Here is a 24,111-nt window from a genome sequence, read left to right as displayed (position 1 = left end):
CAGCTCAAGCCCATTGGGCCTAAGCCCATTCAGTAATGATGGTCTTGGGCGAGCCCTTTTCAGATTACAATAAACTGGGCCTTAGCCCCTTATTCAGATAACAGTATGACCCATAGGCCCATTTCAAAATACATGCAACATCAATAACATATGCAAGCCCATTTGGGTAACAGTGGTACTGGGCCAAAGCCCTTTTCAGATTACAATAAACTGGGCCTTAGCCCCTTATTCAGATAACAGTATGGCCCATAGGCCCATTTCAAAATACATAGAACATCAGTAAACATATGCAAGCCCATTTGGGGAGACTACTCAACCCACCAACCACTACACTCCACCGTACTAGCCATACACTCCATGTGGGGAATAGCTCAACCCACCCACCCACTCCACATTCTTGCCTTGCTGCTCGATTATCGATAAATTGAGGCAAAGCCTCCAAGACGTGGACAAGCCACCTTCATATTTCCTCCATCAATATCCCATCCCATGCATCGATAATAACAACATGGCATGCAGATAAATAACAACAAATCAAACATGCATTTAGGTCAATTTAACCCAGGGGTGTTTGGTAATTTATCTACTAGGGTAAACGTAAATTTTCCACTTTTAAAGGTATTTCAAGAATTTATCTATTTTAGGGTTTTTCATGCATATTCCTACTTTTCACGTACTAACGAATCACCTACCGAGGGTTCTTACCGAATTGGGCCGTTGACCCATCATTCCAATTTTGGCCCATAAAGCCCAAAAATATCGAGGGCATAGAAATCATGCACTTTGCGGTCAAACATTTCAACTTACCAAAAACATTAATCGATTTACCTCACGAGCATTCGCTTTTCGTAAATCTTCAAAATACCGATTTTCGGCATTTCGGCATTTTGGCTTTTGCCGATCTAGACTAAGAAAGAGGGTGTTAGTCACACACTGCTTATGCGACGATATCTTGTGAGATCCACACACGAACCGCCTACAATTGGATTACTAACACGTTAATCTAACTATTCAAATACAAACTACGTATTAACCCCTTACAATATTCGGCCAACCACACCTACAGATCATAGTAAGCTTATAAGAAATCAATAAGCAACTCATTAACAAATTTTTGTCAATGTTTACCACATAATCATAATTTCACTGCAAGCTGTCTTCCTGAGCAACAGTCACTAAATTATTTATAACTGGAGCTACGAAACTCCAAAGCAAGTTCCGTTAATTTTCCCTGAAAATAGACTAATATATCTTCTATCCATAAAATTTTCAGAATTTTTGGTTTAGCCAATCAATACCAGAAATTTCTCAAAGTTTCCCATGTTTCACTGTTTGACTAATCTGACCACACTTCATTACGAATCAAATTTCTCATTGTACAGAATTCAAAATATGTTCTTGTTTATTTCATTAGAAACTAGACTCAATAAGCTTTAATTACATAATTTATTAAGCTTCTAATTCATCTCCCACAATTTATGGTGATTTTCCAAAGTCACGTTACTGCTGCTGTCCCAAGCAGATTTATTACCAAATCACTCTTTCATACACCTATCTTGCATGCATGTTATTTAAACATGTATATCACCAATCAATCATCACATATCTATGATTTTTACTTAAGCATAATCTCCATTTCATCATTTTAAAGCACAACATGTTAGCCGATTTTCCTTTAGCATCTAAGGCACATGCATGCTTATTTGTTTGGCTCAACTTCAAATATCTTCCATTTTTCATCAAAAGAACATGAAACAACAACCATTTCCTTCATTTTAATTCATGACCAAATGCTCACAACACAACTAAAAATCAAAATATACTTCAAGAGTTAAGGTAGAATCAAGAAGAACTCATGAACCTCAAGATAGAAGCAAGGTACCAAGAACTTACCTTCAATTTTCCTCCTCCTAATGACCAAATACTCAAGAGCTTTCTCCTCTCTTTCTCTTCTCTAACTTTCAGCTATGATGAACAAAGATGGACAAAACTTTGTTCTTTTCACCCCTTTTTCTTTTAGTAAAACTTCATATTTCATCCATTTAATTCTTTAATACAAAAGACATGAAATTCTTATCATGAAACATTTACCTAACCCATTATCATGAAACATTTACCTAACCCATTATCATGGAACATTTACTTAACCTATTATCATGAAACATTTACCTAACCCATTATCATGGAACATTTACCTAACCTATTATCAATTTGTATCAATTTGTACCATAAATTATGGATATCAAGTGTACATTTTGTCTACAACAACATGATGGTTGGCCACTTCATGTAAAATGGGAGGTTTATCATGCAAATCCTCCTATTTTGCACTCCTATTTATTTGGCCACTTCAATTTAGCCTATAGCATTTTCAAACATTTTCACATAAGTCCTATTTCATAATTTCACTCCCTTTTTCTTATGGAACAAAAATTAACTAAAATTACCGGGTTCTATCTTAAGCTTGGGCCTTCTAGAGGCACACAAACATAATTAAACCTATGCCAACATTCACAGAATTCCCAAAAATTGGGGCGTTACAACAAGTGTAAGCTATCTTTCGCCTGGGTCTCCAAGCTTTCATTGGGAACATAAAGTTGTTCGTTACCAAACTTCATATGGGTTCAACTGTTTTATACCATCAAGTCAAAGTGGATGGCAAGATTTGTCCCATCGAAAATATTTGCCCCTAATTTGTAATAATAGCTAGATTGTGAGTTCAATACATTAACATCACCTTGCACGAGACCCTTACCTATAAATACCTCCACGAACGATGAAGAAAAGATGGTCTCTTCTAAGATACCAAGACAACACTCTGTCAATATACCTTTAGCCCTTAGCTTTGACACCCTCCTCTTCTCTAGTCTTTTCTACTCCGACTCTTTACTCTGTCCAGGTGAATCGACCTCCGTAGTGACCACCAATCTTTCCTCCACATCTCCTCCTTGTTGTACCACTGTACCAACAATTGGTATGGCGAGCGTAGACGTCATGGCTTCACAATCCCAAAGTGGCACCCTTACTGACCCAACCAACCAAATTAATAACTCAGCCAACTAGATCAATTCCATTGTTCCACCCAGAACTCCTATCGTGCATGTTTTAGGACCTTCTAGATTTTAGATTTAGAATTTATGGTTTAGAATTTATGGTTTAGGGTTATGAGTTTAGGTGTAGGGTAAATTTTTTTCAAAATTATGCATCAATGACATGGAAAATTTTGTTGAAATGTAAACATTTATGTATCGAAATTATTTATCATAAATTTGCTAATTATTTTTACCTTAAACCTAAAACTTAGAAGTTGAAACCCTAAACTCAAACCCATAACATTGACCATTAACTTTAAACATTTAACCATAATTTTAAAATCTCAAACTTTGAACCATAAACACTAAATCCTAAATTCGAACCCATGACCATGCACCTGTAAACCACAAGCTCAAACCCTAAAGCACAAGCGCATAACTCATAACCCTAAACCTTTTGTACCTTAAACCTAAAGCCAAACCCTAAACCTCAAGGTCTAAGGTTCAAGTTCAATATTCGGGATTTTGGATTCGGGGTTCAGGGTAAGAAAAAAAACCAAAATGATTAATTTTACAAAAGATAAAAAAGATGTTTATTTATAATTTAAAAATTAATTATTTTTAAGTAATTTAATTAATGTTAAATTAAGTTGGAGAATATATTAGATATTAGATATAGATTAGTGTATAATAAATCTTCGTTATCTTTAAAATTTTATGATATGTCACTATTTTATTAGTGTTTAAAAATATACTTTTAGAATTATCCTAATATAATTTATTCTCGTAAGCTATATATTAATATTATTTTTATAGTTGAAATATTTCATTATCATATCTTCAAAAGGAGAAAAATCATATATTATATGTGAGACTTACACATATGTGGAAAGCAAGACTTTTATTAAAAATAAAATAAAATAAAATAAAATATTTGGATAATTTAAGCTTTTATTTTCTTTTCTTTTGCTTTTCAAATTAAATATTACTCACATATATCCTTAGAATAACTTTTAGATTTCTTTTGGCCATCAACAACTTTTTAAGATTAGATAGCATATTATTTAGGCATAATGGATTTCACCTTTACATTTTTATCAATTTTACTGTAATTTTTTTAGTTAAATTTGAATAATATTAAAAAAAGTAAAATTGTTTTTAACGAGAATGAAATAATGATTAAAATGTTAATTTTTTTAATGATATTTACCTCATAACTTGCATAGTAATCTATATATACTTTATATTGACATCGAGTGAAGTAAAAAATTTTTTAGGGGCTAAAATGAAATTTTAATTTTAATAGTATATATCTTTATATTTTTAAAGGATTGAATTAAATTTTCATAATTTTAGAAGGGTCAAAATATAATTTTACCTTTACTAATTTAAAATTTTCTAAAAGGCCAAAATAATAATTTTTCATTTTAGAGGGGTCGAGGCCCTACCAACCTCTTTAGATTTGCCTCTGCATGACAAGGTACTATTTATTTTATATGTCAAGTCAGTAAATAATTTAAAATTAAAAAATATTAAAAATTATAAAAATAAAAATATCATAAAGTGCACGTGAGTTGTCATGTTTAAAATTTTAACGTTTTAGTATGCATTTCTATTAGAAAAAAACAACAATTCAACTATTTTTAAGAAGTTGATGGTAAAACTCGATTCTCTTTAAAATATTGACAAAAATACAAATACTAATAACTAAAAAATTATCATTATACATATTATTTATTACAATAACATATTTTTATTCAATATTTTTGAACAATCTCATCATAAGTTCTGATCATATAGAACTATTCGTAGTCTTTCTTCAATCCATAAATAGAAGATAATGCACGCACACGAACCCACATCCTCCTACAATGATAATTATGCCTATGTTGATCGAGCTAAGACTTAATCAACTATTTTAATTCAATATTTAATTTTAATTGATTATTTTTATTTATTAATAATACTAAAAAAATAAGTGTATATTATTCTCAACCTAATTTAAATTTTAAAAACCATTAATAAGTTGACCATTTACACCTACACCACGTCAGCAGTGGGACCCAGGGTATAATAATTCCATTTACCAATATTTTCAGAATAGTTATGCATTGGGCCCACCATTTGAACCAAACGTAAAAGGAAATTGAAAAAGAACGGTCGTGATTGATTCCAGCACAGGCTTACCATCAAATCAGAGCGATCCGACGGTTCAGATTAGCTGACTTTGTCAGAGAGTCAGTTAGAAAAACGACAGCGTACAAGCCGTATATATACAGTAATACAAAACTTTTTTTTATGCTGAAGCGAGAAAAAGAAGATAATGATTTTCTGTCATCAGCTATAGGCCAACTTAGCCCATTTTTCCTTAAATCTTTAAAACCCTAAAATTTAAAATTTTATATTATTTTTAAATTTATATTATTAATAAAATTTTTAATTAAATCGGTATCACGAATTAACAAAGTCTCAACTAGAAAATGACTAATATACCCTTATGTAGAGGCGAATTTAGGGGCTGGCAGGGGTCCCTGCCCCCTAAAAAATAAAAAATTACTATTTAAGCCCTTTAATTTTTTTAAAATTTTAAATTATTAAAGATAAAATTACACTTTACCCCCTTAAAATTATAAAAATTCGATTTAATTCTTTAAAAATTATAAATATATAGAATATAAAAAATTAAAATTTTATTTGCCTCTTAAAAATTGTCCTTTTTTTCGCTTATGCCCTTATGTTAGATGATTACTATTTTTATTTTGATGACCCATATTTTATATAATTTTAAATAAAAAATTAAATTTAATATGTTTATGGATTAAACCATGATTTAATGGATTTATAGTAAAAGTACCATAGATGTCTTTGTATTAAAAATTGGATTGTATTTTGCTCTTTCTACTAAAAAAATAAACAAATTAGTCCCTATATATTAGATTAAAGAACAAACTGGTCCGTCTGTTAAAATTTTCATCCAGTTCTACTCATACATCAAGATAAGGTCTAGTTATTTATTTAGCTACGTTAGTTTTTAACAATACAAATAGATGAAAATTTTAATAAAAAATGACCGATTTGTTCTTTGATTAACATACGCAAACTAATTTACTCATTTCTTTAAGTAGAGAGAGTAAAATGCAATCTGACTCTTGACACACGAACTAAAACAATTAAAATATTTTGACCGAAATGAAACTTAAACAGTTTATGCTGATTTAAAATTGAGACAATACATATCAACCAATATTAGCCCATACCAACTACCATGCTCGTGAGTATGCATACTGTATGACTTATGATTACGACTCTATAAATGAAAAATATTTATTTAAGAAATAATTAAATTAAAAAATTAAAATATTTAAAAAAAAAATTTATTTAAAGACATTGAATGTAGTATAGATACCTCAAATAATGAAGCCTTCACCTAGAAATTGAATCGTACGAAGGAGCTGCATTTCAGGAGTTTTCCACCTTTGCGGATGCTGCTCATCACCACCGTTGGTTTTATTGACGTCGTTGCTCATTTGGACGGTATGATTCAATGTGAACGCTGCACCGAAAAAGGAAAAGAAAAGCTCTGTTTTTGTGAATTGACAACTCAGTCCTTTTACAGCGAGGATGAAGCCGAGCAGTTTTTTAGTGGGAGACTGGGTCTAATAGTCAAAGTGTTGGCGGACATTTTCAAATTTGATTTGTGAATATCACTCGCACTTGGTGGCGCGTCAAATAAATCCTTCTACTTTTGGAAACTATAAGTAATGTTGCTATTTAATAGGGATTGAATTACGTAAAAATGCCGTTTCTTAATATATTTATTGAATTAGGTTGAAATAACGAAAATGTTTTCGGCTGGAAGCGTTTTCTCTTAATGCTCATTTCTAACGACTATTTTTTCTAATGATTATTTAATTAGTCATTAGAGAACAACGACTCTTCCCTAATCGTTGGAACTAACGACTCCCTTAACCGTCACTTTTTAATGTCTATATAACCCTCCCTATTTCATTTTTTTAATTCAATCTTAAGTCTCTCTCACATTCTCAAATTTCTCGATTTCCTCTTAATTTCTCAATCAAATATCATTTCTCTCAATTCCCTCTTAATGCGACTTACGTAGAGCGTTTTCATTCTAGCACTTTTAACTTCTCACTTTTTCCCACTCACTCATCAGATATCCCAAGATTCCCGAGATATATTTTCTGAAGAAAAATGCACTAAAAGTTTAAAAATAATGCACTAAAAAATCTGATCGACTTCAATCTCTTGTAAAAAAAATTGATCAAAACTCAATTGCATTAAAAAAATTTGAAAAAAATTATAAATTAAGATTTAATCAAATTGAGTAGTTGGAGTTTCAATTATGAATCGAATTGAATTTTACAATTCGAATATACAACTAGTGTCAATACGATGCTAGTAAATATCGAATTAAATAATTATTAATTTTACATCTCAAAAATTTATTAAAACTAAAGAATATATAATAAAATTAAAATATTTATAATAAAAAACTCAAAACCCTACAAAACCCTAGCCCTATTTTTAAAAAATAAAAACCTAAAAAACAAATCATTTTAAAAAAATTGGTCTAATCTAGTAATTTTTTTAAATGTCAAATAATAAATAGGGTAAATTACCCAAAAATTATTTTTTTTTAACTATAATTATCGGATTAGGCCAATTTTTTGAAATTTATCAGATTAGGTTGATTTTGGATAGAGAAAGGGAAAATGCGTCCAGTTGGACGCCTTTACAGTGGAAGTTGGATGCATTTTCAGTAGATACGGCAGGAAAATGCTTCCAACTTAGATATGTTTTTAGCTTTGGCCAAATGGCTAAATGTTAGTGCTTTTATCTTTGAATCTCGGTTCGATTCCTCTCTAACTCACATTTGTATTTTTTCATTTCATGTTGCTTCAAGCTTTTTAAATTTTTAATTAATGGTTTTTAGTATATTAGTTTTTTCAATAGATTGTTAGGTAGTTGTAATTATATTCTTGAGTCTCGAGTTCGATTCTTCTTTTACTCATGTTTATAATTTTTTATTTCCATGTTGCTTCAAGTTTTTTTTTAATTAATATTTTTAACATATTAGCTCATTTCGTTAGATGGTTAGATAATTGCAATTACATCATCGAGTCTGAGGTTGCATTCTTATTATAAGCACATTAATGTATTTTTTATTTTATATTATTTCAACTTTTTTATATTTTTAATTAATGCTTTGATGATATTTTTAAATTATTTTTATAAGGATATTGTTAATTTTCTTTGATTTTAAATTCTAATAATTTGTTATTAACTTTTCCCATTAGTTAATTATATATTTAATATTAACAATTATGCTTTTATCATTGTTAATAATTAGACTAAAATCAATTACAACTTGAGAAATTAAAATTATAATTAAATTAATATAAAATATAAATAAATAAAAATTAGAATATAATTTGAAAAACACGATTATAAAAATTATGATTAGATAAAAAAATTTGACGATAAATCGATTAAATCGATGAACTGACCCGGAACTATTGATGTTACATTTTTTACCATAAAAGGAAAATTTTAGAATTTCATAGTAATTTTTATCAGAACGAGTAAAAATGTCATTACATATAACGAGCGTGTTACACACGCGCTAAAGAAAAAAAAAGTCTTAGGATCAAAGAAAATGAGCCGCACAGAACGGGACACGCCGAACCCTAATCAGGGAGTTTCCAAAACGGCGTATTTGGGTGTCGTTTTATACACTCCCGATATGTCATTTAGACAGCCAGAAAGTTGAAAAAGAAAAAACAAACATCACACTCATTTTTTATTTATATACGAACCTACAGCCTCGGATATAGGGTCGGAAATCTCGGGAAAAAGGCCAAGACACTATCTGGAAAAAAAATAAATGGAATCAAAAAAAATTTAAGAGAGAGAAAGTGGAAATAAAAATAAAAATAAAAAATAAAAACAACAGAAGAGAGAGAGGGGAGGGTGTGTGAGGCTTTTTTTTTTTTTAGAGAGAAAAGGTGTAAAGAGATGGGGCAGATCGTGAAGAGGAAGAAGAAAGGGAGGCCATCGAAGGCGGATCTGGCTAAAAGGGGAAGCTCGCCGGCAGCAGCGACTGAATCGGAGCTGCGGCGGAGTCACCGGCGGAGAAATGTGAGGTATAACATCGATTATGATGATTACCTGGACGAAGACTTCGAGGAAGAAGACGAGGAAGAAGAGAGGAGGAGAGAGAAGAAGCTTAAGCTTATTCTTAAACTTAATCAAGGTCTAGAAGCTGAACCGCCTTCTCCTCCTGTTTCTTTACCGCCGAGCCGTGGCCGAGGTGTTGTTTCGTCGTCAGCCGCGCGTGGGAGGCGAACGGCGAAGGAGGAAGTGGAGGAGGAAGAAGAAGATGAAGATGAGGAAGAGGAAGAAGAGGAAAGTGAGAGAAGGAAGAGAAAGATTAAAAAGAGAAGAATCAACGTCAGTGATGGAGTTGATGATGAAGACGAAGAAGAAGAAGAAGACCGACAAGTTGATGATGATGAAGATGATGATGACGATGGCCGTGTTGATGTGGATGCCGAGGTTTGTATCAAATCATTTGTACTCTACTGATCTATCAAAGGAGAAGTACAAGCTGAAAGCAAGCAACTATTTATTGTTTGGGACTTTGGAGGGAACGAGAGAATTTAGGAGAAAATTAACGGTTTTAAGGGTCAACTGTCAAAAAACCCCCCCCAAAAAATCTTCTAACGGAATCTGATCACGCTCCCACCTTTCTCTCTCTATTTATCTATCTCTCTCTCCCTCTAAACCATCTGTTTCTCTCTCTAAATCTTTGTGTTCTACTCTCTGTCTGTAATGTTCGAGTGTACCTATATTGTCCCCTTTAGCTGTCACTGTCTCCTGTCACTGTCACTGTCTCATTCTCATTTCTCTCTTCATCTATATATTATATGTAGCTTGTGGGAGACTTTGTAGATGGGTTCTGGTTTGAGTGTAAGCTTTTATATTTTGATGATTTGTGTTCTTTTAAGGTTTGGGTGTTCTGAAGTTTAGGAGTTTTTTTTTTGGTTTGACAGATGAGAGGGAGAAAAGGGGAATCCAAAGGGCAGGACTCGGTTCCAGGTTTGTTTTTGATTTATTGTTAGGTCTTCGATTTTTGCTCTGTTTATGGAGCTTTGTTGTAATGTGAGTGCTGGGTTTTGAGAATTCAGTGTCTCGGTTTAAGAATGTGGAATTTTGATATGGATTTTGGTTGGTTTTTATTAGGGACGCCATCCGATCCTCCATCAGCGGTTCCATTACCTGATAAGAAGATATTGGAATTGATTCTTGATAAACTTCAGAAGTGAGTATTGGACTCCTTTTTTTCTGTTCTTTTTCTTCTTTCTTCTCTCTACTTGGTGTTGCTTATGCCGGATTGGCTGTGAATCATGGCAGGAAAGACACGTATGGTGTATATGCGGAACCCGTTGATCCTGAGGAGGTAAGCAGAATTTACTTCGAAAGTGTTGGCAGCACGTTCCTATTTGGAATTCTGGTTTGTTTTGAGTTTAATTTCTTTCGCCTTAGTAAGTTTTTATTGATTTTGCAGCTTCCTGATTACCATGATGTGATTGAGCATCCGATGGACTTTGCCACGGTGAGGAAGAAGTTGGCAAATGGATCTTATTCGACACTGGAACAATTTGAGGTATGTGTTCATGGTGTTCTTCGGCTTGGTTTATGTAGCTGAAGTTCTCTTCTTAGTTGAAGTTCTCTTCTTAGTTGAAGTTCTCCTAATTTTCTACCCCTTTGAACATGGTATGAAATTAATTGATTTGGGAAAAGAAGAGGCCTCCTTAAGTTCAGCTCTAGTATTTATTGGAGAAATCGATCTGCATTGCAGCCCCCAAAGTGTATTCTTGTTCTAAAGATGCCACATGGTGTTCATCAAATTTGAGAAAGTGGAAATTGCATAGAACTGGTGTGGAATTTTTTCAATCTTCATAGATGCTTGTTTATTATCCTGTAACTGTTTTGGCATCGGGTATGTTTTATGGGTTTTGGGCAAGAGTGTTGTGGATTGCTGTAATGCAATACAAGATCTGACATATGGAACTTGAAAATCATTGTGATAAAGATAAAAGGTTTGGTTGGCATGGCTCAAGTGTTGAATGTTGCATTTTGGTCCATTCTATTGGAGAGTTGCTAATATTCATCATAATTTTACCAACATTGTTTTCAATTGGCAAATAGTGGTGGCTAGAGTTTTTATGGTGGTCCTATTGCATTTGCTTTCCTCACTAAGATAACAGATTTGTTTAAGGTATCTTGAAAGCATAAAAGTAACTCCTTTTGATGGCTGCTGAGGTTGCAAATTTTCAGATTAGAACACTTTGGTGAAGGTGAAACTTTCTAAATGAGCTTGCAAAAACCAAGAAGTACCCCACCATGTTAATTGAGATAGATTGCCTCTGATTCAGAGCTTCATCTTTCATTTGATCTTGTTTGGTTAATTGGTTTTCGACATTGTGGAACTGAGGGATATGTTCAGTCTTTGGACAATATGTTTCCTAGTTCTTGGCTGGGTTTTTACTTCATCATCTTGTTGTCATAGGCTTTTATTTTTTTAGCATTTTGCAATTAGCTGAATTTTTTGGTTAGGTAAATAGATTTCGGTTTTTGGTGCTTGTAAATGGAGATGCCTCTGCTTTGTGTTTACATTGAGTAGTGTGAACAATATCACCGAATGAACTAAAATGTAGCATTTTGGTCCACAGTGATCCCCGCTTTCACATTTGCCTTCTCTTGGATTTTTATGCTTGTTTTTTCTTGGATGCAGAGTGATGTCTTCTTAATATGCTCAAACGCAATGCAATACAATGCGCCAGATACAGTATACCATAAACAGGTATAATGTTTTTTTCGCCTCTTCGTTCCTTCCGAATTATAGTTTACTTTTGATTATCTTTTGGTTTTCTGAGTTCTGACTATAAGTTATTATGCGAAGGCAAGGTCCATTCAAGAGCTGGCCATGAAAAAGTTTGAGAAGTTAAGGATTGATGTAGACCGGTCTGAGAAAGATAGCAAGATTGAACAGAAAACAAAATCAAACTTCTTAGCAAAGAAGCAAACCAGAAAACCTTTATACCTTACAACACAGGAACCTGTTGGTTCTGATTTCTCTTCAGGGGCCATTCTTGCCACTTCTGGAGATATCCTGAACACTTCCATCGCTATCCAAGCTAATGCTTGTGGGAGGCCTAGCCATACTGATGTACTTGTAGATGGTAACTCATCTGTGCCTGATTATAATCGAGAGAAAACTGAAGAACTATCATCAGGTATTGAGTTCCCTTTCGAACCCATATTTCCACTTTCGATAGTGGCTTTTTAATTGTTGATAAGGGCCTTATACATGTGGCAGTGCTGTTTTAGCTCTTAAATTATTCTTTCGTGTCTTAGGGAAGGGTCTTCTTTCTAAATTTGGGAGGAGGACAACTGCACTTGATGATAATCGTCGTGCAACATATAACATATCTAATCAACCGGTGGTTAGATCGGATTCGATATTTACGACCTTTGAGGCTGAAATCAAGCAGCTGGTTGCTGTATGTAACAAGCAAACTGATTTTATCATCTTCAATTATTATTAGCCTTCTTAGTTATTTTTCTTTTCTGATTCAGGTTGGGCTTCAAGCAGAACTTTCGTATGCTAGGAGTCTTGCTCGCTTTGCTGCAACGCTTGGACCTGTTGCATGGAAAGTTGCATCCCGCAGGATTGAGCAAGCACTGCCTGTTGGCTGTAAGTTTGGTCGTGGGTGGGTCGGAGAGTATGAACCACTTCCAACACCGGTATTAACCTTCGAGACTCGTGCTCCTAAGGAATCAGCCCTTTTCACAAAGTTGCAGCATGCTGCTGATGTTCATCCTCGAAAGGATGATGCTACTCATAGGACGACCCCGGTTCCTGCAACTGATGTTCGAAAGGATGTTGGAACTTATAGGACCCCAGTTCCTGCTAAGCCACATCCTCTTGATGTCCCCGTTTCTGAATCGAAATCCACTTCATTTTGTCCCGCAAATGGGTCAACATCAGAAGGGAGGCCATCTTTGTTTACTCCACCAGCTATGCCATCTGTTCCACCTATTAGAAGAGATGAGTCCAGCAATGCTGCCGCTGTCGCTGCTCGTGCATGGATGTCTATAGGAGCTGGAGCCTTTAAGGAAGCAAATGAAAACTCTGGCACTTCGAAAGGAAAAATATCCGCAGATTCGTTATACAACCCGGCTAGGGAACTTCATCCGCAAGCTTCACAAGTTCGAGGGCAATTCCCTCTTTCTGCGGGGATGCATTTTCAACCTCAGCCAGAGAAGAATAATTTTCCCCTCCATGGTTTCCCACCGCAACATGTTCGCATGATGAATGAAGCTCAGTTCCAAAACCGACCCATGGTTTTCCCTCAACTCGTGGCGACCGACTTGTCTCGGTTCCAAGTTCAGCCTCATTGGCAAGGTCTTAGCCCTCGAGCACAGCCGAGACAGAAGCAGGATTCACTTCCTCCCGATCTTAATATCGGGTTCCAATCTCCAGGGTCACCGGTGAAACAATCGTCAGGTGTTTTGGTTGATTCCCAGCAGCCAGATCTGGCTTTGCAGCTTTGAGTGCTGTGACGGATTTATCTATTTTTTCTTTTTTGTAGCTATGTATTTATTACAAGTTTAAGAAAGTTTTAATTTTGTTTTCAATTGAAATTTGAAATTGATTAGCTGTTGCTTTAATTTTAAGCTGCTGCCATTTTATTTTAACAGATTAGAGTTCAATTAGCATATTCCAGACAAGAATAATACCACTTCCCTTTGATTTTAAAAGAAAAATTTAACTCTCTTTTATAAATTCTGATCATATCTATTTTTTTTGACACAATGTTTAAAATTACTAATAGTTTTTTTTCAATCAATTGATAAAGACTTGAAATCGATTGAGGTATCAGTTTGAAGAAATATATTAGACCCGTTGACTCGAGAATCAGTATGGACCAATTGAACCGGTGACCTGACCAATTTAACCACTGATTCGGTTCTAAAAACTTACCATTGAGCCAGTGAAAGTACCATGAGGCTTTTGTACTAGAAGTTAGATTGTATTTTGCCATTTGTACTCAAAAAATGGGGAAATTAGTTCTTGTACATTAGATCAAAGAGCAATTCGGTCATTTTGTTAAAAATTCCATTTGGTTCAGCATGAGGTACACATAGCATGCAACATGTGACTATTTGGTTATTTCGCCAGTCAAACCATTTTTTAATTATAAAAACGAATGAAATTTTTAATCGAAAGGATTGGTTTACTCCTTGATCCAATGTACAAGAATTAATTTGCACATTTTTTGAACGAAGATGGACAAATTGTAATCTAACTCCTAATACAAGGTCCTCCGTGATACTTTTACCCCATTGAACCAAAATCTCATTAGCAAAGTTTAGTTTCTTCTATTCATTTTGCTAAACTATCTTCTTTTAACCCGTATATAAACACAAACGAGATATTATCGTTCAAACATATAAATAAATAAATAAAAAATTTAAAATAATTGATAATATTCATATAAAAACATTCGTATTCAACGCTCACATCAGGTAATTTCCCATATAATACATACCTCTCTATGGAATATAATCCACTTATTAGTTTAAACCCCAAAGCATCTATAAAGAGTATATATATTAATGCAAAACAAAGCCAAATGTTTGTGCCATTTTGCAATTAAGTCCTTTCTTCATTATCTTGTTTAGAAAAAAAAGGAGGGTCAAATTTGCTAAAAACCCTATAAGCAGAGATGAGAGCCAAAACCATGAAGCAGCAAACAGCCAAGGCATGGAGGATCAAAGCTACTTTCATTTTATTGCAGAATTTGCCATAACTATCGCAGGCTTCACTCCACGTGACTTTTTGGTCCCCATTATATGCTAAGTACAATATTTCCATCACTGCTGCCCCTGATGTCACCATTAAATATGCTACAATCTGTAGTACCAAAACAAGAAAGAGGTTAAAATATGTTATCAGTCTCGGTTCTTAAATAAATTTTTTTGAAAGTAAGTGATTAAAATTTAAACTTACTAATAGTTTAGTAATTCAATCCTCCTACTTTTTTCGATTTAAAAATTCTAGTCCAATCATTATCGTTGTTTATAATTTCTGTCAGAATTTGTCAACTTAATTCATTCGTATCGGCATACGAAAATAGTTTAATAAATATGACAAATTGACATATTTTGACAGAAAATACTAACAAAGTTAATGATTGGGTTAGAATTTTTAAATCGAAAAAAGTAATATTCAAAGAATCATACATGAAAATTATGGTAAAGTTTGATGTTTTTAAGGATTGAAATACCTGATCAGAGACAAAGAAGAGCCAAGCTTTAGTGACAAAATATCTGATCCAAGAGGCAATGGCAGCAAATAAAGCATAAGCAGCACATATGGCGCTGGTGCAAACCATGTATCTGCGAATCAAATTTCAGTACTTTTTATTTATCTAAAATATAAATAAATAAATATATAAAAATCTTAACACTTCATTATTTATAATCCCTTTCTAATCTTTAAATCAGAGGAAAAACTCATTTAATAGCGTTCAAATCTATGTCTTCCTCGTTGTTGCAATAGCAAGAGTGTCAAATGAGCTAAGGCTCAATCAACATTTTATAGAAGTTGATTTTTGTCTATTTCTCGACTCATAACTCTTTTTTAATATTTAAATAAGAGAAAAAACGCGTTTAAACTCACGTTATCTTCGTTACTGTGTCAACTTAGTAAAGAAGTTGATTTTTATCAATATTGTAAAAAGTTAATACCGAGTCAAGACTCAATCGACACTAGAAAGAAGTTGGTAAGATGACTTACTTGAGACCCAAAAGATTGTTGAATTTGACATCTCCGTAGATGCTGTTGTCTTGCTTGTTAGTTACAGTTAACCAAATGGTTGCAACACTTAGTGGAATCACTGAAACCCTAAGGGAACAATCTAGCAATTTGAGGATTGGGTTTTGGGTGTTTGAGCTTTCTGCAATGTTGTTGTTACTCATCTTTTGGAACAAAACAACAAGGTTTAAGATAGAGAAGAAAAATGGAATGGTTTTGTTGAATGGTAAAGTGAACAAGTGGTGGGGGATAGATATGGGGTACTGTATTATGGTGCGAAAGGGGAGCTTTTGGATTGTTTGTTGAATCAAGTAGGTAAAAAAAAAAAGTAGGAGGATTGAATATTTTGATTTTTAGGTTAGTTTATACAATTGGTTAAATTCGAGGGTTAAAATTTTGTATCGGCACCTCAAGGTTCAAGATCTGTATTTATGCTTGTTGAATTGAGTGGTAAGAAGTTATGGTTGAAACAATTTAATCAGAAGCATATCAATTGACATTTTTATTATTTTTGATTCAATTTACGGGGTAATTCAATAATATCGAAAAAATAATTAAGACAAAGGAGTGGTTAAAATTTTGTCTTGATAACTTAAAGTTTAAGATCCGAGTATTGGTGTTGATATCCTTTCTTCCTAAAGTGTAATGTAAAAATCATTTTTATAGGCTTTAAACATTTTTTTTTTCTATACATTTCTTACTACTACTTATAATTTTCAAAATTCATAAATCGGAGGATAATATGCGCTTAAAGACATTTGAACTCATTATTTTTTGAACAATTTCATTATGGGTTTTGGTCGTATTTTTTTTTTACACAATATCTAAAACTATTAATAACTCTTCCTCAACTCGTAAATAAAAAGGTAATGCATTTTAACGTACTCAAATTTACTTATATATTTTTTATTATTAATAGTAGACATCGAAATTCATAAATCGAATTCATAAATCGAAAGATAATATGAAATATGAAATAGTGGGATGAATGATATTAGGTTTGATATGTTAGTGGGATGAGTGAGAACTAGTGGGGCTGTGCTTTCTTTTTGGAAGTAATGATTGTTTGGTAGGTGTTTGTTTTCACTTTAATGGATGATGCAAAATGACCTTGTTTGATTCCACTACTGTTTTTTTTTTTAACTCTTTGAATGAGATAAGGTTGAGTGAACTTGATTCTGGTTTGTACAACTGTATTTATTAAATATTATAGGTATAATAATAATTTTAATCTTCAATCTTTATATTTTTATCGATTTGGTCATTATTTTTAAAAGTTAAATTTAAACTTAATTTTTTTAAAAAGAGTTATATTTTTTTTTAACATAAATGATGATTAAAATATTAATTTTTAACGTTGTTGACTTGATAACTCATATGACAGTTTATGTGCGTCATGCTAATATAATATAATTTGTCTTATATTTTACATAAACAAATATTTCAAAAATTATAAAAATAAAATTAAAAATATATAAAAGTTCATAAAATTCAAAAATAATTAACACGGAGTACAAGTAAATTGTCATGCATGTTCTTGTGTTTAAAATTTTAACATTTTAGTTAGTAATCTCATTAAAGGAAAACCATTTTGACCTTTTTTTTATAAAAAAGTCAATTGTCAAATTTGACTGTTTTAAAAGGTTAAGGGTTAAATTTGACTAAAAAGGACCAAATTGATGAAAATATAAATGTTAAAGACTAAATTTAACATTATACCAATAATAAAATAATTTCTAGTGATTGATAGAGCTCAATTTTGAACCAATTTTTTGTCTACACTTCAAATGGGAATCAAAACAATACAGCAAACTTGGCTTTAGGGTTTTTGTGGGTCTTCTTCTTAGTACCTAAATTTTAAATTGATTTATCAACTTTAAAATGTTTAGTTGACAATTGAAGCATTAAATAAAGTATATTGAAAATAAGGTTAAATTTTGCTATTAGTCACAGTATATATATATAAGGTTAAATTTTACTATTAGTCACAGTATATATATATATATATATATATATAAAAGGTTAAATTTTGCTATTAGTCACAGTATATATATATATATATAAAACTTTAATTATTAATTGATCGAATTACTATTAATCGAATTACTTGAAATGTAAAAACTTTAATTATTAACCAAGTGAAATTTTTTCAAATACATTAACCAAACTGAAATATTTCGGTTAATTCGTTTGGTTAATTGAATAAACCGATATTTATATGTTTTTTGTCTTTTGATTAAAATAAGTATAAAATAAGTTCTTGAACTTACTTCAGTAGATACCTTAAGAAATACAAAAAGAGTATAAAACATATAAAAAAATATATTGTTAATGTTCATTTCTTTTTTTAATAGTTCAAAAAATTTATTATATATAATATATTATTTATTTTGATTTATATAAAAAATAATAGTTCAAAAAATACATTGCTAATATAAAAATATATTATATATATTATATTATTTATTTCGGTTAATTACTCGATTTCAATTCAAATTAATCAATAACTGCAATTTTAAAAAATCATTAACCGACCTCCAACCGAACTAAATTCGGCTATTGACCAATTAACTGAATTAGAATGGCTCGGTCGGTTAATCCAGTTTTAATCGAACTATGAACACCCCTAACCGTATATTGTAAACGTTATGAATTTAGTCTCTGTATTTTAATTCGATCAATTTTAATTCACGCACTTTTTCAAAATTTAAGATTCCAGCCTTCACCAAATAATAGTTGTTAAATATATTAAGTTATGCTATTCCCAAAATTTAATGTGACAAATATATTACCATACGTGTAATGACATATAAAAACTTAGGATTATCCAATTGAATAATATGGATTAAATTTACAAATGTATGTATAGTACACAAGAATAGTAATTGAATTTAACCAAACAAACCACTAAAACTTTAAAATTCGAAAACTACAATGACTAAAATTGATCAAATTAAAGTATAAAAATAAATCCGAGCTATGAGTAGAATTTAACTTTCATAATTTAACCAAACCCTTTATATATATATATAATCTTAGATGGTGATGCTTAAAGATGAAGAAATGAAGACATCAAAATGGAAGCATTTCATCATCAATTTCACCCACAATCATGAAAAAGGGAGAAATATCAGTCAAAAAGTGTAATGAAAAAAAGCCACTGATTTTGTGAATATATATATATATATAAAAGAAGCAAAAGCTTTATGGCTTAACTAATGGCACTTATTGTGGAGTTTGCCTTTCACACTTACAAAACTCCCCACCCCCCCCTAAAGAATTGAATTTTTTAATTACACACCTCACTGTTTTCTACAATGTATTCTCATGAAGGCCAAAAAAACAAGCTCCTATGGCTATTTTGTTTACTTTGCTTCCTCCGGAGATCGGAGGAAAACTGACTAAGCTTCACTCCACAAAGCATTCTTGCCTTCTCCACACCGTCGGTGAACGTCTTTCATCCTCTCAACAGACTTGCATATCCCACTGCAGGTCCAATCGAACGAAGCAACACAAACGTTGCCTGCTTGAGCCTTCCACTCGCAATCTGCAGCAAATGTTTTTCATCATCAATCTTTTTGTTTCCAAATCCTGGTTTTGTAACATACTCCTTGAACATATGGTATTTATTATCTATTCTTGTCTTTTCACACACACACATATACACATACAGTCCCCGGAGGAAGTCCGGGGATGTTACAGAACAATTGGGATCATAGAACCTCCAAGCATTGCTTTAATGTTAGGTGCCTTTCTAAAGCTATGCTGCTCAGATTTGGGAGTGAGAGATTTTACAGAGGTATGGTTGAATGTTTCTTAAGTTTTTCCTTGTTTATGGATGATCCTTTCAGGTCATATCCTTATATCCATGTGTTGAACACGAGTATTTCAAGGGAAAAAATTAACATCTGAGCAACATAGGTTTAAAAATATTGTCGGTGATGGAAAATATCAAGTAAAAGTACCATGGAAACCTCTGTATTAGGAGTTAGATTGCATTTTGTCCTATTTACTCAAAACATAAGCAACAACTGGTCGATCTGTTAAAAACTTCATTCATTTCTACAGTTAAAAAATGGCGTAGCTTATGAAATAATCAGATAGCCACATGTATAGCCACATGTATCTTATGCTGATGCATAAAGACCAGCTTTTAATAGTAGAAATAAATGAATTTTTTAACAGAAGAATTTGTTTGCTCTTTGATCTACCGTGAAAGGACCAATTTGTACAAATTTTGAGTAGAGGGGATAAATGTAATTCAACTCTTAACACAAGGGCCTCCATATGACTGGTGAGAACCACTTATCGATAACAAGTTCCTTGATAAGATGATTCCAAATACCAGATGGAAACAAGTACTGCATTTAGTTTAGGATGTTACCTGTGGTGCCACAGCATAGGCTTCGGTCATCTATATGCTCGACATCCAACCCTATAAACCACGATCCCAACGTAACATCTTCATTGGCATACTTATGCAGCACATGCCTGGAAAATTATCGTTAAAGAAAGACGAGTAATAAGCACAAATGAACTTCAAACACAAAGATACAACATTTTGTTTAGAAGATGCAAAGCTTACTGGTTAATTGATATATAGGAAGCTAAATCTTTAGAGATGGCGTATAGTTGCCCCGTTGCGTGCCGGAAATACTTGTTTCCTTCCTCACCGAATTTCCAATATTCGGGTTCGTGATATCTTACTCCCCTATCCATGGACAAGAATAAAAGTGAGAAAACATAAATTTAGGTTATAACTCCGAACTTCTTTGTTAGAAACATGACCTTGGACTTACTTTTGGGCAAGAACGGGACCGGATTTCATACAACCGATATAAACCCGGGGCTTGGTTCGATGTCGAGCCAAAGTTGCTCCAAGTGTTGCTGCAAAAGCAAATTTTGTTTATATATGTTTGAACCAAAGTCAATTCATTTTAAGTTAATTTTTTTAGTTTTACCAAACATTTTTAGTGAAAACAACTTTTTATTGTTTTCTAATTTTCACCTATTTTAAATTTTCAAAATTTTTAACCAAACACATTTTCTTAATGTTTTTCATTATCCAAGGAAAAAAACCAAAAATGAGTATCCAATTGGTAAAAACACCTCTCCAGTCCCTCTCAAAAAAATTAAAACAATTTAATCCTGTCAATTTCGAAAGTGAACAACTAAGAACAATTAATCAGAACGATAATATTTTCTATCAATTGTATATGATTTTAATTGGTAGAATAATAAATTTAGCCTACAAAGTTTACACATTCTGTCAATTTGGTTCTAATTTATCCTGCAACGATTGTGTAAATGCTTAAATGTTGAGGATGAATTTGCTGAATATTAGAATCAAGGTCATAATGACAAAATATGTAAACATTAAATGCTAAATTTGTTACTATAACAATTGAAATTATGTACAATTGATGGAAAACATTAACGCCGTGCTTAATTATCTTTAGTTGCTCACTTTCAAAATTGACAGAGATTGGAGAGGTCTTTTACCGTATCCAATATCTATCATATCAAATCTAGAAACACAAAAACATATCAAGATAAATGAGTTACATCTACAAATTGTTGTCATCACAAAATACTCAGTTTCAAGTGCAACATACATTTTGGCAACCACACGAAAACGGAAAATATATTAAAGAATTTTAGGTTTAATGTTTACCGGTTTAAAAGACTGTTCTCATGAAAGAAAAAAAAAAGAGAATGGGGAAGAAAATGTTGTATATGTACCTATATTTACATGCACATCATCATCGACTTTGACATAGAAATCAGCATCCCACAAAGCAGCAGCAGTGGCGAAGTATATCTTTGTCTTGGCTGATAATTCGAGATAACCCTCAACGTGCTCCTGCTCGGAACAAAAAGTTTTTACAATAAAAAATAAGGCTACATAGTTGTTCCCGAGATATATACATAAAACTGAAAACTAGCAAGATTGAGGATAGTACCAGCCGCAGAAAGTCCCCATGCTTTCGGTCTTCTGCTTCAATAGCTCTATCGAGGATGCCCCCGGAGGTAGCACTATCGATTGGACAGATAAAAAAGTTTAAAGAGAATTCAATTCAGTCGAAATAGTTGACTATACAACAAAAGGATTCATAAAGCTTCTGTCCACAAAACTTGGCTTTGAACTCGATAAAGTACATACCTATGGCCGATTACGAATCGCATTACGATTCCCTTCTCCTCTTCAAGCTTCTTTCTTTCTTCTCCTTGAGGCATCCAAGTAGCACGAACTGAATCTCTTCGTTTTCTGCTACTAAAAGCGGTATTGATGCCTACAACCATTAAGTATTTCCGTTTCCCATTTGTTTCAGGGATTTTCAGGTCGTCGGAAATGGGAGAACCGTTAATTATTGATTCTTGCACTGCCCTTGTAGCGGCTAACTCCATCTCCAAATTCGATATTGTTTTGTCCAATGTTCTGCATTTTTATAATCCGTAAAAAAAAAATACACCTTCCACAATGAAATCGAAGGGGTAAGTAAAAAAGTGAAGCACGGATATGAACTTACAGTATAGCATTATGAGTCCTCGAAACTTCACTGAGTATATCCTTTGATTCATGCTTCACATCCTTCTGTTAATATAAATCCATCGTGTAAGCTAACAAGAACTTAACAAAAGGCGACAAAATTATCGAGTATTTGAATAGAAAACTCACTCGTATCGGATCACAACCCTCTGAAATTAACTTTAGTCTTTCATCTTTAACACCCATTGCTCGTGATATGGTTTTATCCTCTGCCTCCGGCACTGTCCACATTCTGATACCCCCAAAGATCTAATTAGTTAGGCATTCACATTGGTAACAATATAACAAACTATGACTGAAGATATAAAGGTAGCTTCTCGATTCGGGACAGAGAACATCCATTGATTCTTGAACAAATTCGAGAAAACGATAATAACGGAAGATCCCAACAACAAGTTTCAATATAAGGACAGTAAACAAAATGAAATGTCAAATGAATATCATTAACAAAACACCATTTTCAGAGGACATTAACCAATCCTCGCAGTGAAAGCGAATACGGAAAGATCTTGATGCTGGCTAAAACTTTGAATCCACCATGAAAGAAGCATAAAACAACGACATGAAAACCTTCACAAGGCTATATGAAGTGCAGATCTTAGCATTACACACCATTAAACAAAGTGGGTTCATTAATTACATAGCACATATCAATCTAAATGTAAAAACAAAAAGAAAATCCCTAAAAATTAATGATTATTTATCAAAAGTTTTCATAATCATTGCCACTAAAATAATATACACAAATATATAGCAATAAACCTAGTAAAAAAGTGATTTAAAATATGGTCCATGGAACTAATTAAAACAAAGAAAAACAGCTATTGCTTTCACTAAGTGTTATATATATATATAATATTTACAATCACCTAATTCATCAAACTGCAAATATAAGCTAGAACCAAATCAAGAAATGAAAATAAAAAGAAATTTACCTATCAGAAAAGAGCATTCCAGCACAAAAACAGCCAATGCAAAGCAAAAGAGTCAACTTTTTTGTTACCATAGATTTAGGATTTGGATCAAATCCTTTGCTTTTCCAACTCATTTTTTTTTTGTTCTTCTTCTGAAAGTACTGAAAAATCTAAATCAAAAGCAAAAACCCAATTCTTATCTCAAATGAAAAAAAGTCAAAATGACCCAAAATTTCAGATCCAAAGCCTTCAACTTTCTAGAAAAATGAAACGAATAAAAGGAAAAGACCTTTTTACAAAATGAAAGTGTGACTCAATACTTTGAATTTTTAATCTTCAAATTGGGTTTTTCTAGATTTGTTTCAGCTGAAAAAATTTGCAGAGAAGAGGAAAAAAAAATGATGCTGTTTTGGGAAGTTTTTTTGGAGATGAACCAGCAACTTCAACTGTTGAGTTTCTTACATATAATTATTATATACATTAAAAAATATAATATAAATAATACAGCCGACATTCGAAGAAATTTAGTGTTTTGAATTTTAAGGTGGGTTAATTTACTCTTGGGGCCTGAACTTTTTGCACATTAGAATCTGAGTTTTTTTTCAAGTTAGTCCCTAAACTTATTAAATTTTCCCATTCCAAATTAATCCTTGAACTTGGTAATTGTTCCCACATTAGGTTTTGATCCTTTTTCTTTATACTTTGAAA

The 24,111-nt window shown here is 32.4% G+C and overlaps 3 protein-coding genes across 3 annotated transcripts; 1 reads left to right on the top strand and 2 right to left on the bottom strand.

Annotated features, from left to right (window-relative positions):
- Nucleotides 1–8,740: 8,740 nt before the first annotated feature.
- On the top strand, nt 8,741–13,790 carry LOC108453509 (uncharacterized). Its single transcript, XM_017751643.2, has 9 exons — nt 8,741–9,608; nt 10,106–10,151; nt 10,296–10,374; nt 10,467–10,512; nt 10,621–10,719; nt 11,851–11,919; nt 12,019–12,352; nt 12,474–12,619; nt 12,696–13,790. Exons 1-9 carry the CDS (start codon nt 9,069–9,071, stop codon nt 13,671–13,673), a joined length of 2,337 nt encoding a protein of 778 aa, XP_017607132.2. The 5' UTR covers nt 8,741–9,068; the 3' UTR covers nt 13,674–13,790.
- An 802-nt stretch (nt 13,791–14,592) lies between these two features.
- LOC108452336 (CASP-like protein 2D1) lies at nt 14,593–16,200 on the bottom strand. The gene is made up of 3 exons (XM_017750110.2): nt 15,922–16,200; nt 15,410–15,521; nt 14,593–15,036 (listed from the first exon to the last, which is right to left on the bottom strand). The coding sequence occupies exons 1-3, from the start codon at nt 16,101–16,103 to the stop codon at nt 14,776–14,778; spliced, it is 555 nt and encodes a 184-aa protein (XP_017605599.1). The 5' UTR covers nt 16,104–16,200; the 3' UTR covers nt 14,593–14,775.
- A 2,903-nt stretch (nt 16,201–19,103) lies between these two features.
- LOC108453782 (probable beta-1,3-galactosyltransferase 4) lies at nt 19,104–23,887 on the bottom strand. Its single transcript, XM_017752076.2, has 10 exons — nt 23,425–23,887; nt 22,619–22,721; nt 22,470–22,534; nt 22,103–22,378; nt 21,903–21,975; nt 21,682–21,802; nt 20,739–20,826; nt 20,525–20,650; nt 20,324–20,430; nt 19,104–19,486 (listed from the first exon to the last, which is right to left on the bottom strand). The coding sequence occupies exons 1-10, from the start codon at nt 23,535–23,537 to the stop codon at nt 19,341–19,343; spliced, it is 1,218 nt and encodes a 405-aa protein (XP_017607565.1). The 5' UTR covers nt 23,538–23,887; the 3' UTR covers nt 19,104–19,340.
- Nucleotides 23,888–24,111: the final 224 nt, after the last annotated feature.

This window comes from Gossypium arboreum, chromosome 5 (genome assembly GCF_025698485.1).
Source record: "Gossypium arboreum isolate Shixiya-1 chromosome 5, ASM2569848v2, whole genome shotgun sequence".
Taxonomy (NCBI): domain Eukaryota; kingdom Viridiplantae; phylum Streptophyta; class Magnoliopsida; order Malvales; family Malvaceae; genus Gossypium; species Gossypium arboreum.
Note: the sequence above shows the minus strand (reverse complement) of the source record. Positions and strands in the feature narration are given on the sequence as shown.